The 24,303-nt window shown below is 35.1% G+C and overlaps 1 protein-coding gene and 1 long non-coding RNA gene across 2 annotated transcripts; both read left to right on the top strand.

The window, feature by feature from the left end:
• Positions 1-2,850: 2,850 nt before the first annotated feature.
• Positions 2,851-6,081, top strand: LOC106080117 (uncharacterized). The gene is made up of 2 exons (XR_001220130.2): positions 2,851-3,002; positions 5,371-6,081. It is a non-coding gene; the product is annotated as an uncharacterized LOC106080117 (long non-coding RNA).
• A 2,161-nt stretch (positions 6,082-8,242) lies between these two features.
• On the top strand, positions 8,243-23,429 carry LOC106080121 (uncharacterized). The gene is made up of 10 exons (XM_013241438.2): positions 8,243-8,380; positions 10,901-11,148; positions 12,787-12,903; positions 14,458-14,547; positions 15,297-15,364; positions 16,520-16,634; positions 17,707-18,832; positions 20,196-20,287; positions 21,032-21,125; positions 22,235-23,429. The coding sequence occupies exons 1-10, from the start codon at positions 8,263-8,265 to the stop codon at positions 22,357-22,359; spliced, it is 2,193 nt and encodes a 730-aa protein (XP_013096892.2). The 5' UTR covers positions 8,243-8,262; the 3' UTR covers positions 22,360-23,429.
• The last annotated feature ends 874 nt before the right edge of the window (positions 23,430-24,303 follow it).

Raw genomic sequence — 24,303 nt, forward strand, 5'->3', positions numbered from 1 at the left:
TCACTAAATCTAGAAAGCCTTAAGGATAGAAGACTTAAAAAGTAAAGTAGCAATTATACATAAAACACTGAACCATAATCTTCAAATGCAAAGATAGAATCTTATCAAATACTCAGAAAGACACAAAGATAAAGGCATATTCCTGGTTCCATGTGCTAGGACAGATTTGTACAAATGCAACTTTTTCCCTAAGGCTATTAAAGCATTGAATGGGTTGCCTGAGCCAGCCAGGAAAACCAGTGACTTGGCAGAATTTATGTTAACATGCATGACTAGAAAGTTTGACCTAGGGACATGCGTAGGACGTAATCATCTTCGTCTGTATTTGATAAGATAAGATAGGCGACTTCTAAAAGTCTTTTCCCAGCTGATGACAACGGCTCTGACCTACTAACAATCTACTGCTGGCATTAGCTAGTTTGATAGGAGGGGTTTAACTATTTTTGGTTTCCAAAGAGTTCCAGGGTTGTTAGTTATATGTGTAAGTGACGATCTCGTAGTTTCCAACGAGTTACATGATGATGATATGGTGATAACATTATATATATATATATATATATATATATATATATATATATATATATATATATATATATATATATATATATATATATATATATAATAATAATAATAATAATAATAATAATCTTTATTATCCGTAAGGAAATTTGTCTTACAATTTGTGCATTACACCAAACAAAAACATTATAACTATAAGAAACCAAAGTGTACATTCACACCAGACTGACTCATAATTTACATCCTAGTTCGATGGTGACCACTTTGTCATCCAGTGGGCTGAGGGCTTTGCTTTGGGTGGGGGGGGATGACAAGTGACTTGCGCTGGAATTTGGATTAAAGTGAGGAGGATTCGCGCAACACGTCGACCTCACTCTCTCGCCCTAAAGCCCGTCCTTTTCCGGAAGCAAGATTTGGTCAAGACGTCCGGGGACAAGTTTGGGTGCAGTGGATGACCAGAGACTTTATGTGTGTCCTGTCCTGCTCTTGAGTACTCCACAGCACTGTGCTGGTATTTGCCTTTCTGTCCGATTAGTCTAGTTTTGTGACGTTACGCACAGGCCGCCAAGTCCAGACTTCACATGCTAGGTTTGACAGAACCTCGGTGTACTGAGTGCCATGGACACGTCAGATACCCTCTACCTGGTTTAGCCGGCCAGTCAAAGCCGTTTCCGGGGTGTGGCCGCTGCGCATGCTACAGCTTCTGGGAGCCACATGTGAGAGTTGGGTACCGAATGGGGACATAATAATAACATGATGATGACATTATAATGGCATGATGATGACATGATTGAAGTAAAAGTAATATTAGACAGTACTATATCAGTTTTCTTTAGTGTGATTTACTTTTCATTCCAATCTCAAATGGAAACAAAGAATTCTATCCATAAAATATAAACAAACCTCCTCCCTTAGCCCCTTAGCGCTTGAATATGAGGAAAAAATATCATCTTATAGATTACAGACATTACTTCAAATGAGAATATAATTACGTCCTTCGCGTTTCATTTGTCAATCTAGTCATGCATGTTAATCAATGACTTAAACTCTGCTAAGTCGTTGGAGTGGAGTGCAGAAAGTCGGTCAGTAATAGATCTTGTGTGGTGCCCCAACAGATTAAAGGATTGGTGAAAATGAAGAAAGAGTCATTGAATAAAATCTAATTAGCACCCACTTTGCCCACCTTTTGGTGATAGTTTCTCAAATCTGTTGTCACAAGGGCAAATAAATGTGTTCAATAAATCGCTTTAACAATTAAATTAGAAGATTAATAATAATAATAATAATTTTATTTATAAAGCGCTGTTAACAAACAAAATGTAGGCTCAAGGCGCTGTAATAACATTACAAACACAGACACAACAATTGAGATCAAAAACTAATCTAAAAAAGTTTTAAACAGATAGGTCTTAATGTTCTTCTTAAAAGTGGTGTAGCATGTTGTCTGTCTGAGATCCATGGGGAGTGAGTTCCAAACCTTTGGTCCGTGAACTGAAAAAAGCCCGCAGACCGTAGCTTTTGAGGGAGAAACGTGGCACTTACCGAGATTGACAACTTTAAGGTCAGACTGGAACAAATGTTTGGTAGACAAACACAAAAGTTAAAACATGAATGTCAACAGAACCTAGAGTAATGTGACCAGATGTCGCAACAGTCCCGCTTTGGACCGTTTTTTTTTTTACGCTTCTCGTGAAATGTACAGGCGGGACGGCAAATGTCCCGACTTTCTTCAAAAAGTTGAGCAATGTCACGCTTTTATTTCAGAATCCTAGTTAATGACGTAGAGATTGTTGAAAACACTATTGCTTGGAAACGTTTGAAAACAGCCTTTATTTGTGTACGCCCCACAATGGGAACGTGTCCTGCTTTCACTCCTCCAATATCTGGTCACCTTACCGAAAGACTTCCCCCCCCAACCCCGCTTTTCTCAACTACACAAGCTACTAGACCAGCGGTTCTCAACCTTTTAGGCTCGGCGACCCCTTTTTGCGACCCCCCCCCCCTTTTACGCACACACACACAGCAATAGAAGAATGGACAAAAACAATTCATTTTTTCGATGGTCTTAGGCGACCCCTGGCAAATCGTAAATCGACCCCCAAAGGGGTCGCGACCCACAGGTTGAGAACCCCTGTACTAGACGGATACTAAGGACTATTCAAACATTTAATTTGACACTTCGACTCAATACAATGTCCAGGCTAGTCAACTCGACTGCAAAGTCATTGCAAACCCCCCCCCCCTCCACACACACACAATCATTAAAACACTTGTGCTTTAAAAAATCGAATCGATAAATCAATGACGCCACTCCTCATAGATCTCTGTGTTCTCGGAAGCAGTAATTCTAAACCGCTATTTAACATGTGCTGAGCTGTGCTCTCTAGTCCATTGAAGTTACAATATTCAGTCATAAACTTTGCCGACAGTTGGATCATAGCACGCTACATAATGTTACGTATTTTCTATAGGTGTGAAATCCGGTAACTAGACTGTTTAGTGACCTGTTTTGTTTTGTTTATAAACGTTATGTAAAAATATAACTATGAAGCTATTTATCTTTGCCTTTTTTAAAATTATGTCCCATAATAATAATTCTATGCAATATGGACATTTTATTATTGTCCTTTATTTTAATACTGTTCTATTATTTCTACTATTGAGAATAAATTACTTCATAAACTTCACTGTTGGAGTAGGGTGCGAGAAAATGACTGTATTTATTATTCGTTTGCTTTTCTTTCTAGTAATTCTGCAAGTAGACTTAAGACTACATGTATATACTCTCACTGGCCTGGTGCACTTGACTTCCAAAGTACTATTGTTAACATATAATATTTACAATAGATTTTTACTTAATTATTAAATTTTCACTACCTTTACTATTTTAACTGTGAATAGACCTTGTTTTTAATAATAAAATTTAACTCTTGTGGTATGAAGGGAGAGTAACCCCTGAGGGATTACGAGCACGACATGGCCTAAAGTGTGCCGATGTGCCGAAAAATCAAACTCAAACTCATCTCTGTAAAAGCTGGCATTTATAAATTCAGGATTTAAATAAATATATTTTTACTTTCACTTCTTTTTTAGTCTGTTGAACAGTTGGGGCACCACACATGATCTGTTGACCGTTTCTATGTTCTCTGCTCTGTATTGAACACTTATTTAACACATTTTATTGAACACTTTAAACCAGTGATTCCCAAAGTGGTCTATATAGACCCCCAGGGGTCTACGAAGACTTCCAAGGGGTCTACGAAAGTGAAAAAGTAAATTGGGGGTCTATGAGATGTCCATGGGGGTCTATGACTTTAATTTTCACACCCCATTAATGTAACTATTTCAAACACTTATAAATGATTTGTACCTTAGTTATAAATTAATATTATGTTTTGGGAAAGTAAAATAGTTGTATTTAATTACAATACTAATCTAAATAGTTAATTTTGTTTACATGTAATTAATATATAACAAAAACAAATCTTGATTTTAAAGCGTTGATTATTTATTTCTTTGTTAAATAAGCGGTTGCCTTTTTATAGCCATATGAAATCAATTAAACTGGAGCATTATTTGAGACGATGCCACCCTGATAAAAAGATAAAAGTGAGAAAAAAATGTCAGAATAGATCCACAAAATCTTTCTTCAACATTATATAGCAAAGATGGTGGTTTGTGAGCGTCTTACAAGATCTCTATACATATAGCCAAATACGAAAAACACTATAGATAAAACATTGAAGTAGTTTTAAAAACTGTTTTACACAAACCTTCATCTGATGTTATGAAACGAATTTCTTTGAGTAACACTACAGTTCAAGGGCACATCGGTGGGATGAGCATTAAAGCTGCAAACTACCTAATGGTCTTCAGCTCCATATTTTTCCCCAGGGCTGACCCACGAAGCCTTTCACATGTTTGGGTGTATAGCTGCAAAGCAGCAGAGGTTTGAATTCTATTTTCCTTCGGCTAGGTGGGCTGTAAGCCAAGGCTAATGAGTTCCTCCTGCCCGAAGCTTACTGGTTTAGGCGCCAGTAACTCACCTTTGCCTCTTCTCCTGTTAGTGAAAACAGCTCCGCAGGACCAATATTTGAGCCAAATGTGAAAGGTCAAGAAATACACGAGAAACTGCTCTTTGCGAAAACGTGTACAATAATACATGAGGCAAATTAATTAATTTATACACTGCTGTTAGAAATTAGTTTTAAAAAATTAGTTTATGAATGTGTAAAAATGCAATATAAGTTAAGCAGGGGGTCTACCGAAAATCAGAAAACATGGCAAGGGGTCTACGAGACAAAAAAGTTTGGGAACCACTGCTTTAAACACACTAGATAGAAATCTAAGTCTATAAGAACTACGTAAGGGCCTACTAGTATTTGGGTTTTTTTTAATATTCTTTATGCGTTTTCAAAAGTCCACTAGGTCTAAATTTGTTTTTTTTATTGGTATATTTTTTTTTTATGTTTGCGTTTTTTATCTAACATTTGTAATGTTGTTGTTCTTATTGTTGTTATTTGTACTTTGACATTTTTTTTAAATATTAAATTATTTTGCTTTTTTTAATTTTTTTTTAAATCTTTATTTCCATTGTTATTAATTTGTATTTGTCGTTATTTTTTATTCGTATTTTTTTTTACTAATGTATTACTATATATGATTCTGGTTTTGAATTCACTGTTGTTGTTTTTTTTTGTTGTTGTTGTTTTGGTTCGGGGGGGGGGGGTATAGTTGTTTTTTTTTTTTTTTTGTCATTTGTTTGTTAATTTTAAATTTGAAACTTCTTGTGAATTCTTTTTGAAATAACATTAATTTTTTCTTATGCTTTTTCTATTCCAAATGTCAAAGATATGACAACAAGACTAACTTTCTTCAAGATGAATAACGAACATCACTAATTCCAACAAACGTTCTGGCCCCTATCCACTCTGACTTCTCTGCCAGACTAAACACACATTAATTGTTGATCATAGACGTATTTGATCTATAAGTAGACCATGTCCGCAGCAAGGTTGGATTACTTGTGCAAAGTGGACAAAGAGTTGAAAGAAGCTGAGAGATTAGAAAATGTCAACCCCGTCCAGTACAAGCATGAACTGAGGCGTCTGCTGAGTAGTGTTGAGCGTTACAAGAAGAGCATGGACAGAACTGACCAGGAAACAGATGGCGCCAGGAACAGAGCCATGTACCAAGCGGTCATGCTCAAGGCCTCGGCACTGTCCCTTAACATACAGAATACACTTAGCGATCTGCAAGAAAAGTCCGACAACTCAGCTGACATTGTCAACTGGTTCCTAGACTTTGCTCGGGGTCATGTGTATATAGTGGCTGCTATAACTGTGTGTCTTATCATTTGTCTATTAATACTTTCTTGAAATTATGTGTGTACTGTATCTGATGTTTTACAGTAAGGATGACCTTGGTCTAAAAAGAAACATTTAAAATTACTGTAAACTATTTATGACATGTTTTAATGCTGCCGAAGAGAGATTTTTTAAAAAAAAAGATGTTCTTGTCTGTTATTCAATAAAACATATGTATGAATCATATAAAACATTCTACTCTTCATGCTTCGGTGTTTTGATTTGGAAGGTTATGTTTTGCCCATTTGAAAGACATTAGGAACTAATTGTGTACTAGATCCTCAGAAGTGAAAGCGTCATAAAACAGTCTCAATCGTTAATAAACGTTCACCTTGCTAGTCGACCGGGTTTAACGTTAACCTAGCACCCTCCAGTTGAGTGGTTCTCAAACTATGGTACGCACACCCCCGCTAGACGACCGAAAGGGGGGTTCGAAAAAAAAAGGAAAATAAATACAATAAATGACCATGCCAAACAAACTGGACAGTATTAACTTCCTCTTCCTCCCCAACACCGCAAAGAGCTATCAAAAATCTTTCAACTATTAGAAAAGGACATGCACCTCTGTTTAATTACCATCTTAACAAAATAAAACTCATACACCTACCTTTTTGTAGACATATTACCCATTCTTATGAAAAATGTAAATCATATCCTTTTTTATGCCGCTTCCTAATTCCCCTTAGGGACACCCTACTCCCACTCAAGCCCAACATAACCAACACCCTGTAAGGCAGTGTTGTACAACTGAAGAGAACAGCACATTATTTTTTTCTTGGCAGTCTGCAAAAGAGCTGACAGCTCAGCAGCAAAAAAAGCTGCCTAGAAGATAATGAAGAAGTATACAATGAAAAAAACATTATTTCGCTAAAAGTCAGTTTAAGCAATCGGATAAATTGAATAATAATCAACTTGCCCCTTAATAATGTTTAACATGTCTATAACGCACTATTCTAAGACGACTTACACCAAAGATTTGATGTCATTCTTCATTTGAATATTCCCGACTAGGCCAAAAAAATAGAATATGCATCCTCTGCTTGGGACCCCTCAACTCAAGAAAACATTAAGAAACTAGAACAGACACAAAATAGAGCAGTGAGATTCATAACAAACGAATATTCACATGTGACTAGAGTAAAGCCTTTAGTAAAATCACTAAATTTAGAAAGCCTTCAGGAGAGAAGACTCAAAAGTAAAGTAGCAATCATACATAAAACACAGAGCCATAATCTTCAAATACAAAACCAAAATCTAATAAAATACTCAGAAAGACACAAATATAAAGGCTAATTCCTCATCCCATATGCTAGGACAAATTTGTACAAATGTTCCTTCTTCCCTAGTGCTATTAGAGCATGGAATGGGTTGCCTGAGCTAGCCAGGAAAACCAGTGACTTGGCAAAATTTAAGTCATTGGTTAATATGCATGTCTGAATGCATGACGCGTAGGACGTAATCATCTTCTTTTGTCTAGTAACGACTGTATTATATAAGATAAGATAAGAAGAATAGAAAAACTCCATATTTTTTTGTATTCATTTCACTTTTATACTGTAGAGGGACATTTGGCTGGGCAAGGAACATATCCATTATGTGCAACGACCTATGCCAAAGGTGAGCATTGACTTATTACTCTTAATAACAGACATTTTTCTGGGTGGAAAGACATGCTGCAATTTGATTCCCATTTCTGTAATTCACCTATTTCTCTTTGTAAAATTTCTGTATCGTGTGTTGCTTTTATTGTTCTATATATTATGCGATCGTCAGCGAATAATCTGACTTTTGTCCCTGAACTAATGCAATTAGGTAAATCGTTTATGTAAATTAAAAATATTCGCGGCCAAATTAAGTCTAATATGAAAGCTAGAACAACATGGGTGTCAACTCGTGCAGTTTATTTTCCGTACACGGTACGCGAAGACGGTGTAAGCCTTATAAGCAAGCGTCCTTCGTCACTGTATTACAATGTATTTTGTAATCACGGACATAAACTATATAGGTAAGTGTGTATAACATATTTAGAAGAAAATTGCGAAAGTAAGAATACGATATTTAAAAAAAGCGAAAGTAAGAATACGGTGCACAGACCTATATAGTATGCATTTAAAGGTTCTCCTTTTTATTATTATTTATTACTAGGGATAACAATATTTTTCAAATAAAAATAACAAAAAAATAATATTTAGATCTATATTGTATCAGATATTAATAGATCTAGAATATTAGATGATTTTCTTCATGGTATTATTTTAACGGTTAACATTTAAATCTAGACTCTATATGTCGAAAAAAAAAGTGCGGAAGTAAAATATAATGCTAAATTAAAAAGGCGAATCTAAAGTCTCCACAATTTAAAACGCAATATTGAATAATGGATCAGTTCCGATACCTGGATCAGTGGTATTTTGATTATTGTGTACATATTTCTATTCAGAACGCTAAAGAAAAAAATTGGAGAAAGATAAATGAAATCGAAAGTAAATGCATGGGTAAGAATTGCTTTATGAACAATAAATAACTGCTTAGGTTTGCTTCATTTAAATGTAGAAGACCCCCCCCCCCTGCCCTAGACTAGACTAGACTTAGGCTAGCTACTAAGCTAGTACACTAGTACTAGACTCTAGTAGGTCTAGGTTAGGCTAGCCTAGACTAGGCTAGACTTAGTCGACTTAGACTTCTATTCTAACTTCTAAGACTAGATTCTAGAGATCTACTCTCGACTCTATCTAATCTAGTCTAGTCTCTATCTAGATCTAGTATCATCTAGAATCTAGACTAATCTAGGTCTAAGCTAGAGTCTAGTAAACTCTAGTAACTAAGTCTAAGTTAAGTAACATTCATAAATCTAGTCTAGTAACAACATAATTTTTAATTTATAATAGATCTAGATCTATATAAAGTATATAGAATCTATATAGATTATATTTGATTATATATATATATATTATTATTAATTATTATATATAAATATATATATATAAATATATCTAAATTCTAGGTCTACTATTTAGTAGTCTTTAAGACTAATGACTAAGACTAAGTTTATAAATCTACATTTAGTATACGTATACATTAGTATACAATAAATAGAAAACGGCATGAAGCAGGGCTGTGTACTTGCCCCTACTCTAATCTCTATTCGCTATCTTCTTTGGCGTAATGCTGGGTCGTCGTCTGCGTTTGTCATCGGCAGCAGATTTTCTTTTGGTCTCAAATGTGTATTCTGCAGCCTTTGCTTTTGTGAGTGACCTCCAACTGTCTCATTCTCAAGCTGCATGCATTCAGGTGATCTCTTCTATGTCAGCAAAGCCTAAGGCAAGTTGGCACCTAAGCTGATCCGGCAGTTATGCTGGGCAGGGCACATATTCTGTTTGAGGAATGAGCATGTATGGGAAAGGCAGTCTTGTTTTAGTAAGCTAAAAGGTGGTTGACGTAACAGAGGTGCCCCACAGAAACGCTTTAAATGAGTTATAAATATATATACATATAGATAGATCAGCCAGATCTAGGTCTAATTTTATATTTTATAAGCTAAAAATAAGATTAATGGAGTTGTTGAACTTGAAGTCAACTTTTTTGAGTCATAAAATTAGTTGGAAGTATTGTTGATAGGCTAAGTTAGTAAGTATTCTTGAACTTTGTGACTATAGTAAGTGTATGTACACATTATATACATAAATTTAAGTTCAAGGGTCATGCTTGATATTTTTTAAATGGACACCCCAGAGACAGTCATTAATAGTCAACCTACACAGCCAGAGAAAGTGGGCGATACAAACATGCAACAGGAACAGACTATTACTACCAATCCACCGCCAGTAATAACTAGATATGGCAGGCAAGTTCTGCCACCAATACGTTACCCTGAAGCTGATAATTAGATATTATATAATATATATGTGTATATCTTTTTATTATTGTGTAATTTTGATATAATAAATGTCTCTACTTGTAAACCTAAACTCTTGTTTTTTTTTTACTACACATTTTATAATATTATCAATTGAACATTCTTTTGTGTTTAACATGTATTCAGTTTACTAATTTATGTTTATAGTGAGACAGAAATCATTTGTATTATCGATTTTAATGTCTGAAAGCTTTCAAAGTGGGAGATGTGATAGTAATTAAGTAAGTGTATATATATGTGTTTTGAGTGGCTAGTAGTGCATTGTGTGTGCCTGTGTATGAAATGACCAGTTGACCTTCATTGTACATGGTTGAGTGAACAGCAAAGAAAGTGTGTAAGTCAGAACTGTGGGTAAAAGTGGGTATGATTCACAACAAGATGCTGGAGTAAAAGAGATGATTAGAAGACTAATAAAATCAAGGTTTTAATTGAGACTTGTTTTAGTGTGTCTATTACAAACTTGGCTTGTCTTGGCTACCTATGAAAGGGGCTTAAGGTTCGACACCCGACTCGAGCAGTGTTGTGTTTACTGAGCGCTTAAACGGAATTCCCATATAACCTTTTAACCCCCCCCCCCCCCCCCCCCCCCCCCATTGGTTCACAAATGAGATTGGACCAAAGCGCTCTGAACATGCTATAAGCATGAAAGTAGCACTATATAAACGTTTTGATTTATTTAATGAGATCTGGTCACTTCAGTCTTTACAAGTGTAGATTTAATTGGAAACTGGTGGTTTTGACAATTTTTGATATATTTATGTTTATATATTATATATTAAAATGTTTTTTCTGCATATCCAAAATGGTCAGCTTTTTACCAGGTCTGTATTTGACATCACAACACCCTAAATGTGTAGCCTACTAGATGTATATATTGTATAATATATATATCTGAGCAGGTTGTTAGCAATAGTCTGACTCTCAGCCTATTTATGTTTTAGCTGGCCTGTCACGTCACACACACTGCTGCCTGTACCCTGATTGCTAATTCAGTTTGTAAATATTAATTAATAAATTTTAAAGCAAAGTTCTATACTACATAATATTTGTTTTCCATTCTTTCTTTCTGATAACTTGTTTAACTTTGTATTTATTGCAGGTATCCTGTCTGGCTTTCTAGAAATCAGTGAGCTAAACAAACTGAAAGCTCAGTTTCTCATCATTATAGTTTTCCTAAAAAAGATTTCATGCTTAGAACAGTGTGATAACGAGGACAATGATACTACAGAAGATGATATCAGCATTTTTGATATGTTGAACCAGTTAATTAGTTCTCTGGAGGATCTTTGTAAACATAAAGAACAGGGTGACAGTTTCAAGATTTGTCTGGCTAAAACTCTCCAATACGTAAGTTAAAAAAAAAAAAACATAATCTTCCTTCTTGGGATTTGTGGCATAAAAACCACTATGCTTCTGTTGCAATTGAATTGGTCAGTCAATACATTTCAAGCTTCATGTTTAGTTTTAGGGTGTCTACTTTGTACAAAGCTTTTATGTCAACTCTGTCTGTCTGTCTGGTTAAAAGTGTGAACATGTTATTTCTTTCACACCCATTCTCTGATCAAGTTTAAACTTTACACATTTATTCATTGACATAGACAAAACATGAATCAATAAAAAAAAAAGTTTACCAATTTGTCAATTAATTACAGTTATTTTGTTTGATACCAAGAAGAGAAACTATATGGCTAAATTTGCTGGGTTTAGTCCCTTTAATAATTGTTTACCCTTTTTCTCCCCCATGCATTCTCCGACAAAGGTGATACTTCAAACATTTTTTATTGTACCTAACAAAACATGAATCATAATGTAAAGAACTTTCTTGAGGTTTACTTTTATACTCGTGTAGGGGTATACTTCAATCAGTGGAATGTAAGCTTAATCGTTTTATAGCAGTGTAGTATAACAACATAGATGCTACAAGAAACACTGAGTTTTAATATGTCATAGTCTTTATTTACAATGTGCAATATAAATTGTTCTCAATAGTTAGTGTTTATAGGTTTAAACTACACCAAAACATATTTAGCTATGTATACAATCTAGATCTTAAGTAATTAGCCAATGAAAGTTAAGACATTGCCCTAATACAATTATGACAATACACATGAGATTCACCCCCCCCCCCCCCCCCAAACTGCACCAAAACATATTTAGCTAGTTAACATACAATCTAGATCTTAAGTAATTAGCCAATGAAAGTTAAAACATTGCCCTAATACAATTATGACAATACACATGAGATTCACCCCCCCCCCCCAAACTGCACCAAAACATATTTAGCTAGTTAACATACAATCTAGATCTTAAGTAATTAGCCAATGAAAGTTAAGACATTGCCCTTATACAATTATGACAATACACATGAGATTCACCCCCTCAAACTGCACCAAAACATATTTAGCTAGTTAAGATACAATCTAGATCTTAAGTAATTAGCCAATGAAAGCTAAGACATTACCCTTTATCTAATACAATTATGACAATACACATGAGATACACCCCCCTCAAAACCACAGTTCTGACCACAAGTAATTTACTAAACCTTATTTAATATCAAACAAAATAATAAATTACCAATAATTAAACAACTAATTGTGTGTTTTTATGCTTCAAGAGCAGGGGTGTGTAAGATTTGAGATTTTTAAAACAATCAAAATTAAAAATATAAACTGATGAGGCAATACACATGACCCATTGACCAATTTTTTCTATTCCTCTCTCTTTTGCCTCTCTCTCACATGCCCGTCTTCTATCTTGTCTTCTCGTCACTGTCTCTTCATGGTACTGTTAACAGAAGGAAAGGTTTTGCTAGCTCTGGGGATCTTGGGATATGGTTATAAAGTTTTATTTTGTGTTGTTTTATGGTGCCATAGCCATTGTGATCCTTTTCCAAACCTCCTAATTTGTTTGTAATAAAGTCATTGTGGGTGATACTTTGGATCCTGCTGTAGCATTTCTCTCATTATTTTGTTTCTGATGTAGCGACTACAGACATGCAGAACTCATTCTTCCCTACTGACTGCAGAGGAACGGGAATCCATAGAAGCAGAAAGTTTAAAGACACTAAATACTATGAAAATTGGAAAACCAAAAAAAAAGGTATTTTTTAAATGATTAAAATTGTATTGAAAGTTCTTAGTTTTTATTTAGACTTTTAAAGGGTATTTGTGGAGATTCCAGTGGTAACAACTAGTTCCACAAGGTCGTTAACGCCGGAAGTGGTAATGCTACCCACCCAGGAGCTATACCCAAACATGGGAGAGGCTTCGGGAGTCAACCCTGAGGAAAAGTCAGGATGTGGCTACCCTAAGGCAGTTTGTGGCACACTGACCTACAGCCTGGCAGAGCCTGTGAGGCTACTGATTCCTAGCTGTATCGGATATTTGTTATTTGGGCGACATCGTTCCGACCATAAACAACGCCCAGGCTTTCATCTCGCTTTAGTTCGAGATGAACCATGCTCGCTCTACAACTGAAAGAGGCCAACATGTGGTGATATCCATGCTGAAGATATTGTAGCTAAGGATTCCTTCTTTAAGCTGAAGTACTGTTCCAAAGTTTCTTAAATCTACTCTGTCATAACAAGATGTCAGGGACTTAATAAAACTGATAGACAGTCATCATCATCAAACTTTGAGTGAGGCCTTGAGAGGCTCAAATCCCCTCTTGCAAAAGCCCTGGACAGAAACCCTGCTGTCTTGCGTAGTGCATAAATGTCGCCATACAGTTCGAGAATTTTTGGTTTCCCAGACCTGTCGAGGCAGAGATCAGCAAGTCTGGGGCAGTCAAACAGAATATGAGGCATGGTTTCCTCTTCTTCCCCGCAGCTGGGGCACCATGAATCGAAATTTGGCCATAGCCGTGAGAAATATGAGCCAACAGGACAATGGCCTATCCTGCACTGTGCTATAATAGCTTGCTCAGGCCTGGACAGCCTCCACCACGGGGAAGTGCGGTCAGGGCGCCTCATGCGCTCCAAGACTCCATGGGCTTTTTGGGAATTGTCCCAGCACTCAAACCACTTTTCCATTTCTGTTTTTTTGAATTATAGCCAGAGCAGGATGAAAACTTACAGCCTGTTCAGTTGGTGGAATTTGCCCTCCCTGGTGAGCCAAGCAGTCTGCAATGGTCAGACAGTGACACCCCCTGGCCTCAAGCTCATAAGCTATTTAAAAAGAAGACAACCTCCATTTACTTTTTTTCTTTTTATTAAAGAAGACTTTTCCATTTCATTTTTGTGTTCAATATTGCTAAGCATTAGTCATAACAAATTATCTTGTTATAAAAGTAGATACATGCATTTTCTTATTTGCTTGTACACATGTATACATGGCTGAGATGAATGTAACAATATGTCTCATTATTAGAAATACGTTTTAGTTTTTTATTGTTCTTTCCATTCTCCTTTTATTTCATGGACCCCCCTTCCCTTCCCAAATACCCCCCAAAATAAATGTATTCATTTTAGCACATTTAGTTTCCCATTGATATGTATTTATGCTTTTGAAATCTAGCCACCCTGGACATTTAATTTAAATAAACCTCCTACAGATTAATTTATTTTCAAAAAGCTAAACAACTTGATAGTTGATGTTATATAGAGGTCATATCTATTGACTCTTGCTCTCATAACAATGTTTTGTTTGTTTTTAGGCTACAGTAAAACCAGATAGTCTCATTGCGATGATTGTTGAAGCCATTTCTAATCTCTATGAGAAACTGGAAACTCCACTTATTCTGACTGTAAGTAAATAGAAAAGAATTAAGACACTGGAAATTACATTTTAGGCATACACTTCTGAAAAATGCATCTTCGTTCATTTTGTGTATGTCTCAAGTATCTTTTAGATTAAAATCTTTCTTAGATTGACTAAAGGAAAATATAATATAAAAAAAAAAAACTTTTTTTTAAAGCATCAAGTAATTATCAATTTTATAAGCTGCATATTTTTTGTGACAAAATGGAAAGGCTTCATTATATTGGACAACACTCTACATTCTGACTTGGTTGTAAAGTGTAGAAATGCCCTAGATTAAGACTTGTATTCTTTTAAAGCGTAGGTCCATCCAGTTCTAACGAGAGTGGATGCATGGGTAGAAATAAAAGTAGATTTTGTATTCTCACCCCGTGACATGACACAGAAGTGGTTACATATTTGAGTATAGCTTGCTCAGTCTGATCCTCATCATTTAGTTGACCAGTCTGGAGAGGGGTATGCAGAAGTGATATCTGTGCTGTCCTAAGGCCCTCCAAAACTGGACTTAGCATGAAACAAAGGTTAAATAAAGCATGTGGGTCAACAGCATATAGGCTACATGAAGTCCGAAAACTCTATTGATAACTTTATACAAGCACAAATAAGTGGATTAACAATCTTAGCTATCAGACATAACAGCAAGTTACCCATAATACAACTTTTTATACAAATTAGACTTTTGCTATCCCATGAAATTTGTGTTTTAAAATCTCTTCAAATATTTCTACTCTTCAGCTATTAGGCTGCCACCTAGAAATAGAAAAGGATGAGGTTTGGCTTAAAGATGTTGTGGCAGGTAACAGGTAGGTTTTCAATTACTGTGATAGTTCCACATGTCATAATCCAACAGTATTCTGATGTAATGCAGAAGTAAATTCATTCATTCTTTTTTGAAGTAACAGCTGTATTTTATAAGATAATGTCTATTGCAGTACACATTTTTAAAATGTAGGTAGGGTTAAATTGTAAGTAATTATTAAGCACAGGCTGTAAAGGCTGAAATTAATTAATTTTTGTTTAGATCAATACATTTTTTGTGTGTGTATGTTAACTGTTAATTTTTATTGTTATCACTGCCTTGTAAAAGTCATTATATTATTTCTGATGGTTTTATTTACTTTATAATGATCAGGTTTTATATTTCATGCTGTTATTTTCTTTTTGTTTTCTATTTGTTGATTCATAAATCGTAATGATAAAATGTGTGCCTTTACTTTAATTCTCTTAATAGTTTTATCTCTTTCTTCCTCTACATCGCTATAAGGTGTGCTACTCAAATGATGGCAAATTAATTTCGGGACAAAAAAAAATATTTAGGTCAAAATATGTTTTGTATTGCATAAAAAATGAAATTTATTTATGAAGGTGTAATATTTTTTGTCTGAATGATTTTGATAGTTCATAATTTTTATCACTACCATGTGCAATGGTAAGTATTTCAATCTAAGTTTTAAGGGGTTTAAAGTAAATTATGGTCCTGGGTTAAAACAAAAAAGGAAACAAACCTTTTTTGAAACACATTTTCTTTATTTGACTTCACAGTTAGTTAAAAAAAAAAACAAATCCTTGTCAAATACAAAAATTAATGAATGGAACATCAAGCTGGAGATGGGGGAGGGTTAAGATGTAGTCTTGATATAAATAAGTTGGTTGTTGAAAATTTTTTTAAAAACATAACAGATTAACAAATATAGTCATTTGTAAGAAGAAAAAAAATCACTTCAAGTCACAGTGGGATTGAGGAATCATTAACAGAAATATAACAAGTTTTTCTATTCATTTCAACCTAAATATACATGCTGTCATGCTGTAAAAAAAAATTTAATTTATCAATACTTTAGGTTACAGAACTTGTGTAAGTATCATCCTAGGTTTTTTTAAGTTTTTGGTTTCCTCCCACATCAGTAGTTTTATAGTCATGTACTGCACATTGAATACTTAATGTTTTCCCATTTCAGACCCAATTTAGAAAAACAAATAAACAAAGAGATTATCAAATGCAGTGGAAACCCAAAAGTGAACCTGAAAAAAACTCTTGCTGCTATTAAAGAGAAAGTGTTAAAAAATGAAGAAGTAAGAACTTGATGGAACTCTAGCTCCTTGTTTGTTTTTGTTTTTTTTCCATGAGTTTAATTTTCTAGTTATGTAAACTTTGATGGAATTAGCTAACTATAACTGTTGTACATTCATAACACCATGTGCTTGGTCTAGTCTCATGCCATCTTTCACATGATGCATGGGATATGTCTTTGATTTAGCCACATAACATCTGTCTTTCATTGCTTATAATGAAACTGGGTTTGCATTATGTTTTGTTGAATTGGATTTAGACCACATGGCTGTGATTGAGGGAAAGGCTTTGGGAGTCTTCTTCTTCTTCTTCATCGTTCTCATTCTTATGTTGGAGTGTTCATATGACTAGACCAATACATGAGATGAACTGCGCAGTGGTTTCCAAATCAGGGAGCTCTCCATATAGTTTTCTTTCTATTGGGGTGATTTGGGGCCAATGTCTTATACAGGCCTCTTGAAAGAGAGAGCAGTTTTGGAGGACGTGGTCAGCATTTTCTGGTGATACTCCACATGGGCAGATTTCACTGGTTCCAATTTTGAGCTTCCGGAACAGCTGCCTTGTGGCTATATCTAACATAAGAAAGGCTTTGGGAGTCAATCTTGAGGAAAAATCAGTAGCCAGCGACCCTTAGACAGCTTGCAGCACCCTGTCTGAGCCTGCGATGCCACTTATCTAAAAACTGTATCCGCACTTGACGTGGAGAAAAATTCCTAGTGTGAGACATTGTTCCAAGCTGCCTAAGGGTCACTGGCTACTGATTTTTCCTCAAGATTGACTACCAAAGCCTTTCTTATGTTAGATATAGCCACAAGGCAGCTGAGATTTGGTTTCAGACTTTTCCTTCTGTGCCCTACAAAAGTAATAATAATGTTTTTGTACTTTACTCTTGTTGTTTAAAGTGACAATGCAAAGTTCAATCTTAATTTGATAATCAGTTAAAAAGGTCAACCTTAATTTGATAACCAGTTGAAAAGTTCAATCTTAATTTGATAATCAGTTGAAAAGTAAATTTTGTTTTTAGAACACAATGCTCTGTACATAATAATGATTTAAGTTTTGTTTTTTTTTCAGGTAAAAGATGCTTTATCGATTCAGTTAATGAAATTAAAATTCCATGCAGCTCTGAACAAGAAAAAATTTTTCAGATCAGTTTCATTGCGGGAAGCGGCTCATTCATTGAGGAATGCAGCTGTGCAAACATATTCAGTAATAACTGAGACAAATTCAGCTCAAACTGATCTGTCACACATTGCTCTAACAGATAAATCTTCACTTGATGGCAAAAACACACCTTCACTATCACATGAAGCACCAAGCTTAAAAACAAGAGTCAAAGGTCGGCCTGAAGCTGCTTCGACATCATTGCATCAGGAGTCTATTTCCACTTTAGCTAAAGCTCCACCTAGTGTTTCTAGTGCTCACATAACATCAGACCAACAGGCTCAAATGACTGTTAAAAAATCACCAAAAACTTCATCTACTGGCCTGAGGACATTATCAGGCCAGCAGAAATCAGGAATAGCACTGACATCAACAAAAGGCTCAATCAGTGGCCCAAGCACATCTTCAACCTCAGACCAACAGGTGCCCACCTCTGTTCGGACATCAGCGAAAATTCCATCCCATGACCCTGAAGATTCATCCTCCTCAAGCCATCATCAGGAGATATTCTCTGTAAATAAATCTAATGCAGATAAGTTAGCATCACCCAATAAAAACTGCCATTCTCCTCAAAAGAAGCCAAAATCTGCTAAAATACATTCACCTGTTGGTGAGCTATCCCCTTCTAGTAATGTTTCATCACCCCATGAAGACTTCCAAGCACATCAAAAGAGCAGGAATGCAGATAGTAACGTTTCATCTTTAGTAATAGATGAGTATCCATCACCTGTTCGTAAAATAAAATCTTCTAAAGCAGGATCAGCTGCGGAAAAGATACCTTCTGCAACCAAAACCAAATCCTCCAAGATGGTGTTGGTTCTTGAAAAACTTCCCTCCACTGTAAATAAAGTCAAATCGTCTAAAGCTCTATTACCCGATGAAGAAACTTCACTACCTGCTCACAACTCTGCATCAACAGATTCAGCTTCCCCTGTTGGAAAAAGCTCATCTAAAGCTACAAGAACAAAATCAACTGACATGACATCAGACATTGAAGAAAATTGTTCATCTCCAAAGAAAGCAAGAGTTGATGATAGTAAGTCTTCATTTAAGTTTTTACTGATGTGTTTATTTCTTTTTATTTTCTCAATGGCTCTTGTTTAACTTGTCATTCGTGCTCTAGTTTTTGTGGATGCTGGGGGGGTTAATCTGTGAGAAGGTTTCTGTGCTGTCTTTGTGTTTGGCAAACAAAAGTCCCTCGATTTAAATTCGAAGTAAAAGCTCAAGGTCTATATTAGGACTTGAACTGTAGCACCCTTGTTATTTTTTGTTTTTTTTAAATAAGTAAAGTACCCTTTTAGGTTCTTGTGATCTAAAAGGCAGATGATATAAAGATCATCCGTTTCTATGGGAAAATGTTCATGAGCATGTCATGTTACTATTACAACCACTAACAGATTTTACTTTTCCCAACTAATGTCAGGTACCCATTAGAGTTGAGTAGACTCAGTGACATCCCAAAAAAAAATCCTGGAATTAAAAAACCCACTCTTCACTGAGATTCGAACCCAAGACTCTTACTTCAGAAGCCTATCACTTTACCACCTAGTCATCCCCCACCCACCTTGTTAGGTGACCAACTGGTTAATTTGAATCAGCCACACCCCCCAAATGTGGCGTAAATCACTTTGGGGCCGAAATGTTGAGAATCCTGATGTGAACTTAGAATGTCTACTTAAAATGTATTTAAATCTGTTGTGAGTCTGATGGCACCATAAAAACCTTCCTGATGCCCCCATCTCACTTCTATACAGGTTGACAATATAGTAGACACACATTGTAACTAAAGCTCCTATAAACTAGGAACTACACAATAACTTAAATATTACCTCCCAGAACACATACTTTTCATTACAAATGAACACATCAACAGCCACCTTCAGTTCAAAATTCTAGTCCTCACAGGACTTGATGCTTCCCCCCCCCCCCCCCCCCCGCTTGTTTGGAAAGTAAATGCTTTATCACACTGTGGCTGCACCCCATACACAAGGAGGCAGCCACTGTAAGCAGAAAAGAAGAAAAAATATGAACAAAAAGCATTTGAATTATAGATAACAAAAGTACTTCTTAGAAGATTAAAAAATATTAAAAGCTAAAATCAAACTTTTGTTCATAGCACATATTTGAGGAGGTCACACATCTAAAATGTGATTTAAATAGCTCCTTGTTTACAAAAAATATTGCACTTACTTTAAAAAAAAGTTATTATTTTGTTTGACATGTTTTTGGCCTATCTTCAGAAATGAAGCTTATAATGGCCTAGCTTACACCTCCTGCCACAAGGCCATGTTTGAAGTGGTCAGCAATGTAAATGTTCAGCAATTGTCCTTGAAGTGACCAGCATGGTCACCACATGGTAAATACTTTGAATCAACATTTTTTGACTTCCATTTTACCAGGTGATGATGACTTTAGCATCTCAGAATCAGTCTTCAAGAAACCTTTGCCTACAGTTACTGCCAGACAAAGCCTGTTGGACTTCAAAGCCCTGGTAAATAGTTTTCTTGAAAGTGTACATTCTGTGAAGAGGAGCATTGAAATAGCACATACTTGTTCACAGAGTTGAGAGTAGGGTTACACCTAGGTAGAATATATTTGGTTTCAACATGACTGCTGGATCTGGCTAACCATTCATCACATGACTTTTATTAATGAAATGTGATGTGCCCTAAATCAAAGAAAACTATCCATGAAAACTGCAATAGTTTCAAAAGCATGGTTGTTTGTTCAGTAACATCTTTTTTTTTTTTTTATGTAATTTTGTTACCTATGATGATATAGTTACAACATAGCATTAGGAAGGTCAATGTCATGTACATGTCATGAGGTCACTTTTGGAAACTCATGTCATTTACATGTCATATGAGTTTACTTGTGGTCGTCAATGTAGAATTAAACTTTATGTATACTGATTTCTGACATGAGCTTTTTTTTTTCCTTAAATGTTTTTTGTTAATTTAAATTACTTGTCATGCTTAAATTAATTAATTTCTTGACTTTATTTTGATATTTTTCTATGTATATATTTTCTCCTGATTAGATTCAGGACTAACAATTCTAGTCAAAGTGAATTCTATTTGTTTAGACTAATAAAATGATCTTAAAATAAATTCAACACTATGTTTAAATTATTGAAAATTATATTATTATGGAGCATCTTAACAGGTTGGTGAGGCAATATTAGCTTTTAGATTTTTTCTTACACATTTCTTATACATTTCTGGATGTGTTTTAGCACAAACCCCCGTCCCACATTTGTGTTGTCTCTGGCAAGTGGTCATTGGATGAAGAGGAAAAGTTGCTTCGATGCACTGTGGAGATTGGTGAAGGTAAGATATGCTGTTGTTATTTGAATTAAACATTTATTCAGGTCTCTTGGACGTTCAATTTTCTTTTAAAAAAATGTGTGAAGTCTCGTGAAAAGTAAGATTTGGTAAGGTCTCATGAGTAGGAAGTAAGATTAGGAAGGATCTTTATGGTTTTTATATTCACCCAGATAGGGATGTGAGGGTCAAGACCAATTAGCTCTCAGTTCTTTGTGTTGTCTGCTAAATGTGAAGACAGCAATTAGCTAGAGTATTAAGTAGATAGAGTATTAAGTAGTAAGATTTTGATGTTATGATTAGTTTAGTGACTGTGTGGGGGTCAGTGGTCAGCTAGAATTGAGATGATGAGGTTCAATTCACTAAGTTTAACATTGAAGCTTTGAGTCTCTTGACCCTTTTAGACTGAACGTGTCTAGATTATTGTCAAAAATTTTTATTGGCAAGGCAGCACAATTCTTTTAATGTAATTGTTTTGGGATCGGTACTGATCTTTTGATACAATTTTCTTGCCAAAAAAATGGTAGCCAGTTCTAGTATCTATTGTCTTCATTTAGTTTTATCAGTGTTTGTACCTTTTGTTTTCTTTAAGTTTTATCCAGTGCTTGTAGTTTGTGCCATCATCAAGTTTTATAAGTATCAGGACTTTGGTCTTCTGCTTTCTTCAAACTGTAATTTTTGTACTGTTGGTATCTTATCAAGGTTCAAACAATATTTATCATTTAATATTAACAAGTAAGAATCAGTTATTTCTGTTTCAATTATTTCCATGATTGCAAAGCATCATTAAATAATACTGCAAACTTCTCTGGAGACATTTGTGTATTAAGTCCCATTGTAAAGATAAAAAGAAAATCAACATTTGTTGGTGTGTTGGAAGAACAAAATTATTTCAATGGATTTCATCAAAGTTGATGTTAGGACGTGAAAAGAAAAAAAAAGTTGTAATAAAATTGATACAATTAATACAAGGTTTTAAGTTGTGTACAAATTGAACTTAACCTCTCTGGGCAAGGGAGGTAAATGTTTTCTCCTGCCATTTTTAATGTGTGGTGCTGATTGAATACAATAATTAGTTTTAGCAGTTATGCTCTTATTAGTGTGTTCTTTTTTAGGTAACTGGGTCCAGATTAAAGAAGCTATGCAAACTCTACGCTCTAGCCAACAGTTGAAGGACAAATGGAGGAATTTATCAGAGTCTAGGAAGAAAGCAGCCATGAGAACGTATCAAAGAATATAGAAGTCAGTTGCTCAACATAAAACTGTCTAGGGCCTGGAATAAAATAGACCAGAAGTTATATTTGTACTGTTATGTACACAGTAAATGATAAGATTGGATTCGTTTAGCATTCATTTAATTTTGTTACCATTACAATTTTACTTAGATGGCATATAATCATTGTATATTTAAAATAATGTCTGGACAATATAAGACCATTTTTTTTTTAATATGATCAGCTTCAATTAGTTCATTGATCAGTTGACCTGTCTTCTGTTTTCAACCATAAGTCACATATGTTGTTTTTTGTTTCTCTTAGTTACCTGTACATATAACAAAGCATGCTCTACTTGTCTGTTTACAGCTATTTACAGGAGATAGCTCAGTCCTTGTAAATAATGTACATATAAAATATTCTGATAAGCATTGGATTTTCTATTAAGCCATTGTCTCTCTCACCCATGTGTTCAACTAGACATTTGTAGAATAAATTTTTTGTTAACATTCATGTTCTGGTGATGAGCTTGTGTCGAATGTTTTAATTTTTCTTCTTTACATTTCAATTAATTTGATCAAACTCAATTATCTCAAATAAACAATTTGTTTTAGTTGTGTAAGAAATGTTGACCAATTGTATGCCTTACAGTACACATTTATGGCAGTAATTTTTTTCTCAGTAGAAGACAACTAAGAATTTTTTAAAGAATATTCTTGGACATCACAATAAGACATTTAAATGTTGATAAGTTTTTATTGATCTACAATTACTTGACCAATAAGTTTTTATTGATCTACAATTACTTGACCCTATCACACTAGAAAATGATTTACAAAAGAAATTTTGATTGTGAAAGTGTTGACCTCATGTCACTTGTACAACAGCGCACAGCGAGACTAGTAAGTTTGTCTCAAGCATATTGAACTTCATCTCTTATATACCTGTAATTCAGACCTTCAATCTTACTATTCTGACAAGGACTGGTTGAAGCTTATAGTGGCTGGTTAAATGAATTTATAGAGCGTCATGCTATAATGTGGATGTTGTGGGTTCAATCCAACTACTAGCCCTTTTTTTTTCATCAAACTTTCTATTGTAAAATCCAATATTTCTGTTCTCTCATGTCACTTGTACAAAGACGCACAGATAGACAAAATAAGTTTGTCTCAAGCTATTAAACTTCATCTCTTTATATCTCTAATTTGAACCTTTATATTAATAATCTGACAAGGACTGGTTGAAGCTTTTAAACATTTTTTTTTGCTAATAATTTCATTCATAAAAAAAAAAAAAACATTCAGCTCTCCTTCAGGGGAGTTAAAACATGAACTGTAAAACTTTGTTCAAGTGATCATTTTCTCCATAGTGAATGTATTCATCTACTGATATTTTTGCATGCAGATTTTTTTAAGGTCTTCAGGTTTACTCTCTACCCATAATGACAGTTACTAATTTAATTTAATCCATAAAATGCATTGCTTCTCAAACTTAGACTTCCTCCCATTATTGTTTGCCCTTCTCCTTGACCAGTTTCGGACTGGGGAGAGCTGTTAGCTCCTATGATGGGGTCCCTGTTAGCTCCTACGGTGGGGTCTCTGTTAGCTCCTACGGTGGGGTCCCTGTTAGCTCCTATGATGGGGTCCCTGTTAGCTCCTATGATGGGGTCCCTGTTAGCTCCTATGATGGGGTCCCTGTTAGCTCCTTTGATAATGTCTCCGTTAGCTTTTACAATTGGGTCGCAGGGCCCAATTTTTTACTACATTCTAATCTGCAGAAATGCACCATTCTCCTAGTGAAAAAAACAAAGCTACATTGAGAAGGGGCGGGATGGGCCAATACTATTGTTGGATTTTTTTAGTGTTTTTTTTTTTTTTTTTTTTTTCATAAGACATTACCAGGAGAATGTAACCAGCTAGTGGCATCTTACTGTTCTGATATGAGAAAGAAGCCTAGCTGACTTGGCAGAG

This window comes from Biomphalaria glabrata, chromosome 16 (assembly GCF_947242115.1).
Source record: "Biomphalaria glabrata chromosome 16, xgBioGlab47.1, whole genome shotgun sequence".
NCBI lineage: Eukaryota > Metazoa > Mollusca > Gastropoda > Planorbidae > Biomphalaria > Biomphalaria glabrata.